Genomic DNA, 12,382 nt, shown 5'->3' with positions numbered 1-12,382 from the left:
TTATGTACATGCATACATGTATACTTTACGCATATTACGAGTATGTACAATATTCATATAATAATAATGGTTTTAATCTAGTGTGTATAAAGTCTAATCCAAATGTGCATAATTACTTAACGCTTATCAAAATGTCAATTCAAATATTGACAAAATTATACATATAAATACATTTCTATATACTTATACATAGCAGATTTAAATATGTACATATATGTATTCAATTACCCACAAGTAGATGTTAGTTGTTATTACTAATATAATGAATAAATTATCAAAAAAAAAAGAAAAAGAAATGATAAAATTTTATGTACTCGTATGTGTTTGTTTGATGATCATTTTGTTATCTGTGAAAAAATTCTCAAATCGCTGCCATATACTTACATATAAACAGAATATGTAAAACTAGCCAATTTAAATGAATTAGTTGACTGTTTCGAGATTTTAATAAAAAACAGAAAGGAAAAAAAACACATTTTTGGAAAAGGAAATAAAAATTTTATGAACCGTTTCAAATTGCAAATGAGGTGCAAAAATCAGAAAAAAAATTTAATAAGAATTAGATCAACAATTTCTATTCTGTATTTTTATTCTGAATCTTGCCATTTAGCTTAAATTCTTTTAAATCTCATTTTACGTCAATGATATCATATCTCTTAAAAAAATGTTATGAACATGATAAAAGAAAAAAGTTATGCCCATTACTTAATCTCTGTTTGACAGTCTGCAAATATTAATTTATAGAGAAATGGGTTTTTCTAGAAAACCGATTTGTAAACTTTTTAAAATTTACACCTACCACCCTTTCATAAAAGCTATGGTCTTCTGTAAATGTCATAAACCCAAAAAAAATTCTGCAAAACAGCATAGGCAAACACTACAATGGCAATTTTTAAAATAATCTAAACTTCAAATTTGGCAGTATAAATTATAGTAAAAAAAGATTTTCAAGTGAAAACGTTGGATACAGGAACGGAACGGATTCGATAATAGTTGGAACGTTGGAACAAAAACGTTAGAAAGGGAATATTCGAAAAATGTTTTCTTTTAGGATTTTAATTTATTGCCTACCCATATATCATTGATTTAATTCAATGCGTTTTCAGTATAAACATCTTTTTAACATCATTGAAATTATTGCTTTATTGTAACACAATAAGTTTGTTAAACGGGGCTCGTTTAAAGTTCGAATAATCATATAAACTCCTTTTTGTTCTGATATGCAAGCATGTGTGTGGGTGTATGCAATTTAAATTTATTTGAAATAAATACACTATAATTGTTTTGGTATTTTAAAATACAGTTTTGCAAAATACAGATAGTATTTGACATATATACAGGGTGATTGAGTAATCAGTGTCTCAACATATGTATACCATCGTTTAGAGTATTACACGATGATATAATTGTTAAGTCACTGATTACTGAATCACTCTGTAATATGTACAGTACATATGTTAATAAATTTATTAAAAAAATATATTTAATTTATTTGTATGTAGCTCTAACATTTGAGAATACAAAAACATTTAATTATTGAATTTGAGAAAAAAAAGAAACATGTGCGTTTTTGTGCCTTAGATTTTTCACATTTTTTTACCAATTAAGAAAATTTAAACATATATGGAAATTTTCATAAAACACAATACTACAAAACAATAATGTGATACATTCGCAATATATTTTTGACAATTATTGTATAAAAACTTTTGCTATTTTGAATTTGCAGTATTGTGTTCATAAACAAAAAACTGTCGTTAACAAAAAAAATATTATTTATTTTGGGCCAAATAGTGGAAAATTCTATTTTAGGAAAAATAAAAATTAAGAAAAACAAAGAAGAAAATTGAAGCAAGAAGAAATTTTGTTATTATTTAAATACAAACAATTAACAATTAAAAATGTAAAACCGAACTACAAAAACTAATAAAAAAAAGTATAGTTGATTTAACTGCGCTAGCCATGATAGTGTAAATAATTTTGTGATAGATTAGCAATGTTTATGCTCAAACTTGATTAGCAGCATTTGTACATGAACACAAAGATAGCGCAATTCTCGCCATATATCGCGAATACTACGTTTATAGGCAGGACTTATATTTTGGAATTTCAAGAGAATACGTATACATACATATAACATTTATGTATGTATACGTATGAAGTTCCATGAAGTTCCTAATGAAATACAATTTCATTTTATAGATTAGAAAAAATTTTGACGTCTATCAATTTTATTACAAAGTTGCTATAAATGAAGTGTTGCCTTTAAACGTTGAACTAATTTAAGAAGGGGCTTTTCATTTTCATTTCAAAAATATTTTGTGACTTTATAGATTTTGTAATTATCAAATAAGTATCACACATATGTACATAATATGCGTGTATTCTTAATTAAAAAGAAAAATCTATATATTTAGGACGAAAATTTATGGATAAAAAATGGAAAAAAAATATATATTTGTTGGATTGAATACATACATATATGATATAAAAATAAAAAAAAAAAAGACAAAATTACTTACCCAGGGAAGTCTCCTGATCTGACATGTCAGACAGACTTGGTACTTTTTGTATATTTCTTGATCCATCATCGGGTTCTTCTTTAATGAATACATTTGGATATTCATTTGTAGACTAAAATGATAAAGCAAAATTTTTTTCCTATTATTAATTTTATTTTTTACAAATTTTTCTAATATTAATTTAAAAATTTATTACGTAAGCAATTAACATATTAATTTGAAAGTTGTGTTCGAATATGAAAAAAAAATTTGTTGTTTAGTATAATGAAAATGAAAACATCGGTTTCCTTTCCTCAATTGGCGTATATTTTGCAATGCGGGATTTTATGTGTGAACGTTATATTTAAATAGTTTTTCTTTATTGTAAATGTATGTACATAATAATCAAAAACTCTTGCAGCTTAAGGAACAATTTTAAATGAAGTTCTTTATTTTAGACAACTATTCTTTTCTTCAGAAAGTGCAATTGCTATAGTTTTACAAAATATCACATTAGTTTGGGGAATTGTTACAAATTCTTAAATAAAAACAAACCTTACAAATAGAAAATTATGACAATTTATCTGCATAATGGGTAAGCAATATTCATAAAAGAATATAAATAGAATAAATATGTAATATATATATTACGACATATGGGTAGATAATGAAATCTGATGCCGATTATACTATCGTTTTTTCCAAATTTAGTTTAGCAACGAGAAAAAATAGAGTTGACCGTATCAAGTCTATGATACCCGTATAGTGAATTTGTTATCCTATATGCAAATAAATATGTCATAGCTGATTATCTGACAGTCTATAACTTTAAGTTGTCGTACTGCCATATTAATTTACGCACAATTTTAGTACCGTATTTTCAATATTTTCTAAGATATGGCCAAACTGCAATTGAAGTTATATGGCTGCTACCAGAAAAAGCCAAGCAATTTCAACGAGTTTTATTAAACACATTTTCCCTACTAATATATTACCTTGTGTGAAATTTCAAAAACACAGCTCTTATAGTTTCTGAGATATAGGTAAATAAATTTTGAAGTTGCATGGCAGCTACCCGAACCAGTACACCGATGATATCCAATTTAAACAGGGTTCTGGCATTTACTATAATAAATAATTTGTGAAAATTTTATGAACTTAGCTCAATTAGTTTTTGAGTTCTCGCTGGGACTGACGGACGGACGGGCAGACAAAGCTAAATCGACTCAGAATTCGATGCTGATCAAAAACATACACTTGAGTCTATATCTCGCACCATTATTTCTTAGCGTTACAAACAGTAAAGTTCCCTTCGTGTACCCTTCGAACATACGTTCGTACGGGTATAACAATGAGTATATTACAAAAGAAATCAAAAAAACATAAGCTTGGATTAAGCTCATAAGTATTTATAAATTTCCTACCAGATTTAAAGCTTAACTGAAAGATTATAAGGTAAAGAAAGATTATAAGAGTAGGCCAACCAACTTATACAAATGTTACTAAATTTATCTGTTTAATATACAAGTTCTAAGTGCTAACACGTTTATGATTGAGTAAAAAAGATAGCAAAGACGTAACAAAATTACATGTGGCAAAATTAAAGATAAATTTCAAACATCTAGGGAAAACAATCCTGTTGTTGTTATTGAAATAAATATTCAACTTATTCTTTGACCCCAGCTCAATAGAAATCGAACTAATGAGGCTATTGAACAAAAATCGTACGCGCCATACAAACTACTTATGATAATGTTACGCTTAGTTAATAAAGTATTTTTTATATTTAGCAAATTAAATAATAGATAAAAGGGATTGTAAATAAAATTTAATTAGGCGGTTTCATCCCTTACAGTTTACCTTTTTAAAATTATATAAAGGCCTAATATTAATAGTATTATAAATTTAATTTTTTTTTATTTTAAAAAAAAATTAGGAATTATTTTCTCCCGGCGTAATAAACGTGTATTTCTGATCGTAACTTAAACAAATGTATATAATTATGTGCCTAAATTTTTGTCCAACATGAAATCTGTAGCTGACTTTGTAAGGCTTTCTGCTGTTGCCCCATTCAACCCTGCGTTCTGGTGAACATAATAAATGTCAGAACACAATGTTGCAGTTGCACTTCTGATAGATGGAGTTTTAAAAATACTTATTCACTATTATAATTATATTACTTAAATTTATCGTAAGCTATATTGAAAAATAAGTAGTAATCAAAATAAAATTCCGTTCCTCTATCTCTATCCGTTGTCGTTCTGTATTTAACATTTACTTCTACTTTTTTGTTGGTATTACAGTCAAAATATTCAACCTAAATCTTTCCTTCCCTCAATTTATACAATTCCAGTGATGAGAAAATGAACATTTCACTTATGATATATACTTTGTAGCTTTAAAACAATAACAAAAATCAGCAGCGACACCGGAAATCATGAAAAAAAACAAACAAAAAAAAAAGTAAAAAACAGAAATATTTAAATGTGGAGTATACGATCGTTTTATTTTTTTTTCTCTTCTTAATTTCAATTCCAAAATTATATAAGTATTGAAGTGTTCCATAATATACAAAAAATTTTATAAGAAAAAAATCTGATGTGGTCAGCATATAACCGAGGGCAATGAGTAATTCCTAGTTTAGTGAAATTGTTACAGAAGATTATGGAAATGCGTTTTAAACACTTCTTTACAAATTTTTTCGGACACTTAGTAAGCTTTTAGTTAACATATCTAGAAAAGTGTAAATTTGGCTCTTAGTAGAGTTTCGCTTTGCGCCACCCGAAAATTTCCATGAAAATCTAATCTTTCTAAAATACAATCATTGTTTTAACATTCCGAATTTAAATATTAAATTTCATAATTATATGTATATGCAAAAATGTAAAATTGGCGACGACAAAGGACCAGTTCACACAACTTGATCATCCGTGCTACAGACACAATAAACTTACATATAAGATTTCATTAAAATCGATTCAGCCAAACTTGAGACACACTATTGCACACACACACCGACATCTCTCTAGAAGTAATTTATTTACGCTTCCCACTATGGAGAATTGCGTTTCCACCGAAAACGCACTTGATAACAAAACAAACTTGAAACAAAATGTGATGCCATCCTAGAACCTACCTCAGCGGTAGGAAAGGAAAAAATGTTGATACATATTGTATATTCCATTCCATAATATATACAAAAACTTATTTAAGAAAAGAACGGAAAAATTTTTGACACACATTTTGTAAATGCACATATGTGAGTTTGTAGAAATTTGAATAGGATATTTATTTTATAAAAACTTCAGGAAATTAATAATGAAAATAGAAAAAGACCACAAGACAAAGAATAAACACCAAAAGATTTCGCACTCCTGAATATCAAAAAATTTTTACACATATACCTATGTATATGTAGAGTGAGTTCCCATAAGTATAGACCACTATACCTGCGTGGACAATTATTACACTGTATACGACACATCAGTTGTATAGTTGCAGAAAGTATTTTTTATTTCTGAAAACGCATTCAACTCTATATACTTTTTAAAATCGCAATCAATTTTGAACATTAAAGATTTATATTAAGTGCACCATATATTCCATTAGTTAGAGTTCTTTTATATGTGAAAAAAACATATTTTGTCCCGACCAGGTTTTAAAATTACAATAGAATTATATTCGAAAAAATGTATGGTGTGCCTTGTATCTGTGAACCTATATTTTACATGTTTTTTTTTTTGAAAATAGAAAATTTAAAATGCAGGCTCTTGTGATTCCGTACATATTACTTACCATTCTTAATACACTAATTAAGATTAAACATAAATTATAAAAAAATCTTACTTGCGAAAAATAATAAGCCCATAAATAAAACACATTGAGCGCACATGCATGTGCCAATTAAAAATTTAATAATTTTTTAACTTTATCTTTTTCATTTTGAACCAATGCGAAGGAAATTAAATTATTAAACTGACTGTATTGACAAAAATTTTAAATGTTTGCTTCCGATAAGAGTTATTATTAAACGATGAAAATGAGATTTTTTTGTTCACAGGTAGGAGAAATCACTCTACATATGGTTATAATATTTCATTAGTGTTGTCGTTTTATGATATCGTTTAGCGTCGAAGAAGATATTAAAATTGCAGTAGATTCGCTTGTACCGCGCAGATTCTTTTTGTTATATGTATTGATTTATGAAAGGTTAATAAAAATTAAAGGAATTTTTTTTTTTAATATTTATTTTAATTCATCTTTAAATGCACCAAAATGTGAATTGCATGAAATAAAACTGTAGATAGGTATTAACAAAATTAGGTGACTTAATATCACTGCACCACTACATACAGTTTTTTTTTGACAAGTTAATATAACCAAATTCATTTTTATGGCGAAAGTTAAACAAATGAGCAAAAAAATGTTTTTTTTTTAAATATAAAAATTGCAGAAAATGGAAGCAAATTTCATTGTTACAATAATATTAAATTCCAGTAGAAATATGCAGTGTCAGCAAAAACGGCAGCACTAAATTAGATATATGCTTTTGCATTAAATATCAATTTTGGTAATTGATAATCTCTTATTTTTGCATAATTCTCTTGTTCCTTCTTTTTTGCAATATTGTGGCTAATGATAATTAACAAACCGTGATTCCCATCATCAACCACCTTTATTAATTTAATGTTATAATTTTTTGTTTATGTCACGTAAAGGTTTCATTAAAAGTAGTATTAAATTTATATATACATATATAAGTGAATATTCTTTCTCATAGCTCATAAATAAATTGTTAATACTTTTGAAACGTTCAAAAAATTGATTTTAACTTTTTTTTTATTCAAGCTATTCCATATTTGAAAATTATGTATAACTCGATAATGAAAACTTGATATGTGGAGTTTGATAATAAAACAACCTCCTTATTGTATGCAATCCGGTAATTTAAAAAGCTTATACTCGATCGAATCTTAAATATTAAAAATTAAATCAAATATTAAAAACTGTATACATATATTCTTAGGTAAACTCAACTATATACTGCAATGACCCCTATAACTGCTTTGTTTTTCTAAAAGAAAATAAATAAGACATTTATGATAATCAAAATCAAAATAATTGCATACTGTATACATATGTATATATGTATATGTAAACAATTATATAAAATGTATGTAAGTTTATTTGAGAGTTCAATAGCTCAAATATTTCATGTTTCTTAAATGACATTAGCAGGTTCTATCAACATTATTGCAGATATTATACTCTATTTCCCTTTATATTTATTTGTTTTAAAATAAAAATTAAAAGTATATGTGGCTGTATAAGTTAAAAAGCAAACATACATTAATATAAAGACCAACATGTTCCACTTTTTCCAAAACAAAAACAAAACATCTTTGATATTTTTCAACACAAAAAACAAACAAACATAAAAAAAACTCTTCTGTAATTTTATATGATTACAAGGACTTGAATTTTTTTCGCTGTCTCTGTTATATTTGGTTTCAGCAGAGTATTAAAGACACAGGGATGATCAACAGTTAAGATTGTTATATACGAAACAAATTGAATGAAAAAATAATAAAATATTATCTCGAAACTTTAAGGTTCCTTTCTCCCATCGTCGTTTTTTTTTTATTACATTTTTTTCAGCTCAGCTCAATTTATTTATAGATCAACGAGCAACTGTATTAAGTCAATCTTTGATCCATCATTTTCCGTCATTTTCTCCTACAGTATCTACATGAGAGATTTAAAAAAAATGTAAAAAAACAAGCAAATTTAAATTTTTTTTACTTTTTTCGTTGGTTTTAAACCCCAAAATTGTAATTGGATATTTAAGTGAATGTACCATGATCGGAAAGTGAACGATAATAATAACAAAAAAAATTAAATAAGAAAATAAAAAGCAAGAAAGGTGCAGGAAAAGAGGCCAATATTTGCTCATATATGATGTATATATATGTATGTAGATACGCACATCTATCTCTAAACCAACATATCAGAATTAAATTTCTAGCTGTTTTTTTCTTTTCTCATACTACTTTTTTTTATTGTAAAACAATAGTTTTTTATTTATTTTTTTTGGTAAGGATATACTGCAATAATTGGATGTACAGATTAATGATACTAATACATCAATATTTTAATAAGGTATTATATTTAAAAACAAAGAAAAAACTTGCACTTCTCTTTTAAGTTCATCCAAATGGTTAACGTATTGTTGCACAACTGCTAAACATTTAATTTATGAATAATAAGTTTAAAATTTAAAAGAAAACAAGAGAACAACAAACTGAAAAACTTCTACTTTAATAAAGATCATGGACCTTAAAACACTTTAACGCCATTTCAGGGTCGATGATTAGTTTTTTAATAATATTTAAAAAAACAAAAAGATAACAAAAATACTTATGTAAGACATAATGATAGGAGGAGCAATAAGATTGCCATCATTTTTGGTTTCATTTTCGCTCGTTGTTAAATTAAAGTTGCCATAATGGAAAATATCATAAATTAAATTACTTATTTTTTCAATTTGATTTTTGTATTTTTTCTCAAATTATCGACTGAAGTGAGACGTCACTTTCAAAAACAAAGTGAATAAATTTTGTATACATTTTAGAAAAAAGGGATATGCAATACCGAATAATTCTTCTAACTCGAAAATTACATTGTACAAATATATAACATTTTCTTTTTGCTTGCCGAGTAAAATAGTGAGATAGACGATCAGGCCTTAGTATCAAAATTATACCACTTCTATCTCCTGAACCTTTAAAAGTGAAAACACGAAAAAAGTAAATTTAAAAACACGAAAAATAACGTTAACTATGCTATTTTAGAAATTCAGGGATTTTAATCAATACTGAACTGGATTCACACAACTTTATATTGCTTCAAATATTCTAAATTTTTAATGATTTCCAAGAACATACTCACAATTCCATAAAAATGCTTACAGTTCTATATACGCGTTTTTTAATTAGTCAAATTAGTCAAAAAAATTTAGTCAAATTTAATTAGTCAAAATTTTGTTCCATGAAGACTAGCTTTTATGAAATTTTTGAGCTGCAAATCAAGTAAAATTTTGTATTTGAAAATTTCCTACTGACTCTTAAGCAATACCAATGCTTAAATTTGCAACATAAATACTGAATTTACCCTATTGATCTAATTTATCTTTTATATATGTATCTCTATTGTACCTAATATCGTTATCGACAAACTAACGTAACATACATTACACGAAAAAAATCATAGATGATAAAAGGGATCGTTATTATTTCAAAATGCTCGTATTACAGTAATTATACAAGCTTAAATATTCACAAATTATCTTAACATTTTTTAAATAGAACGGCAACCTTTAAGGATATTAATCATATACAATTTTAATATTTATAACAAAACACACATAAATAACGTATAATAAAATGATTTTTGTACACTATTTATATATATTTATTTATTATATATATATTTACACTTTCTATATGCATATAAATATCAAATACTGCAACTAATTATATACTTACCCTCATTTAAAAAAAACAAAGATTGTAAAAATTTAACATGTATCTAAATATTTTTAATGAAAATTATCTATTTCTTAATGCCAACATTGATACTAATTCTATTTTAATATTAAAACTCTTACAGGTCATTCAAAATTTCATTTAAAAACCATGTTTTTGATACAATAATTACGCGTTAAAACTTCCAACAAACTCAACTTATAATTTTGTGATCATTATAGAAAAAACCCTTGTTAAGCATAATTAATTAATTACTTGTGGAATATTAAAATAATAAGATTAACGTTTTTTATCCTTTTTACAAAATCTATTCCTTATAAAAGGTTATATAATATAACAACTAAGATCTCAGCCATTTATAATGTAAAATTCTTTGTATATAAAAACGGTTTTGAAATAAAATCTAAAGAGATAAATAGAAGACGACCAGAAGAAATAAAGTTGCCATTAATTATACTAATACGAAGGCTGCAAGCAAAAACTAAAAAAGGAAACCATTTATAGTGCTCACCAAGCCAGTGAGCGAAAGAACAAATATATCTAAAGAAATTAAAGAGTGAATTAACCGAGATGCATTAGTCTTTCTTGTTCACAAAAGTAAAACTTTCTCATCAAAATGACTAAGAAAAACAGAATAAATTTTGTAGCCAAGGGTGAAAAGTATGGAAATAAAAGCAATTGGATACAGTTCTGATACAGCAGAACAAACCGGAACAATAGGTAGCTAATATTTATAGATTTTCAATATTGCCGCTAAGTAACACCTCAAAATCACAAAATTACATATATATTTGAAAAATATGTCTATCAATATAAGCTTTCAACTTATATTTATTGCCTTATATTATCGAATATTATATTGTTAGGAATATCAAACAATTTTGAAGATTTTAATTCCTTATTCGTGATTTCCTGAACAAAATTTAATATTAAAAACACCCTTGTTTTTTCATACGAAACTTAATATTTAAGAGTAAATATAGAAAATGCATGCATATGTTAGGACAAGATTCAAATAAAATGTCATATGAAAACAAAATTTGAAATGTAACCAAAAACTTTTCTTCTAAATAAAAATTCTGCAATTAATTTAACAAAAAAAACTGAAACCATCTTATATGTGAATATTTTGTTTTCAATTAAAAATTATACAATAAAATTCACAACATTCTTTCGTACAATACTTGAAACTTATATTGTGCTATTTACTTTCCATTTACAATAAAATTAATTTATGAATTAGAATATTATTTCTAATAATATAATTTTTTATGAAAACACCGAAATTAAATGAAATTGAAATTTTAGTTTCCAATTCTGTACGATAAGAAAGTTTAATTTAATTAGAAAAACTAGTAGCCGTTAATATAGAATTAAATTAACAAAACATAACACTACAATATGTTTTCAAAAGGTGTCTCACCATACCCAAACGGTTCTGCAAACGTAATTTTGTTAAATAGAAATTACTGTATATAGGCAATTACTTTATAAGTAAAATAGCATTGTTTAATTTGATTTTTCTATCTTTATCTCCAAAATACATCTATAATTTCACTTTACTTGTTAACACAGTTACTTACACCTTTAATCTTTACTTTCGATCTAAATTTATGAAGCCAGCTTTGGAGAGTTCGGTATGCAGATATAGAGGTACATGTAACGTACATGTTCCTCTATAATTACATGTAAATTTTCTTATTGTGTGTCACAAAGGAAACAAATAAATTGTAATATATTGCATTTTCTAGATCAATTTTTATATCTAAGTAGCTAATAAAAAAGAGGGGAATTTAATTTTTCTTTTATAGATCTATTTTTAATAACATTTTTAAATGAAAATCTTTAAGAAATTTACTACTAATACAACACAACATAATAAGTTTGCCCATAACTAATGCAGTTCTATTGGATGCACTACTCTGCATTTTATATTTTTGTACGCTATTTTCTGTTATTTTCTAAATGAACGACAAAATGAATGAGTATGAATATGTTATGCGCTAAAGGGTTGGCTTGTATTTCAAGAACAACATAATGAAAAAACAAAAAGATTTATGACACTACAAAGCACCTGGGTAGATGCACTTTGGCAGCATATTTTGACATTTTTAAAGAGTTTAATTACAAAAATAAATGAAAAACAATAAAATAATTCTATTTTGATTTCAAATAAAATAATAAAATTTTATACGAAAATTGTTTTTATTTATAGTGCTATTAAAATAAAATATCAATAAGTATATACATATACATACATATATATAAATAACGTATGTACATAAAAAAATTTAAAATTGCGTGTGAAAATTTATGATAGAAAATTTGTGTAAAAAA

At 25.8% G+C, this 12,382-nt stretch overlaps 1 protein-coding gene across 1 annotated transcript in view; it reads right to left on the bottom strand.

The window, feature by feature from the left end:
- Positions 1-701: 701 nt before the first annotated feature.
- LOC129614092 (ETS-like protein pointed) overlaps positions 702-12,382 on the bottom strand; it is a 44,257-nt gene continuing 32,576 nt past the window's right edge. The window contains exons 3-4 of the mRNA XM_055528488.1: positions 2,523-2,634; positions 702-724 (exon numbers count right to left, since the gene is read on the bottom strand). Coding sequence (XP_055384463.1) covers positions 702-724; positions 2,523-2,634 — 135 coding nt within the window. The remainder of the gene's footprint in view (positions 725-2,522; positions 2,635-12,382) is intronic.

This window comes from Condylostylus longicornis, unplaced genomic scaffold (assembly GCF_029603195.1).
Source record: "Condylostylus longicornis isolate FDR11 unplaced genomic scaffold, ASM2960319v2 ptg000004l, whole genome shotgun sequence".
NCBI classification, from domain to species: domain Eukaryota; kingdom Metazoa; phylum Arthropoda; class Insecta; order Diptera; family Dolichopodidae; genus Condylostylus; species Condylostylus longicornis.
Note: the sequence above shows the minus strand (reverse complement) of the source record. Positions and strands in the feature narration are given on the sequence as shown.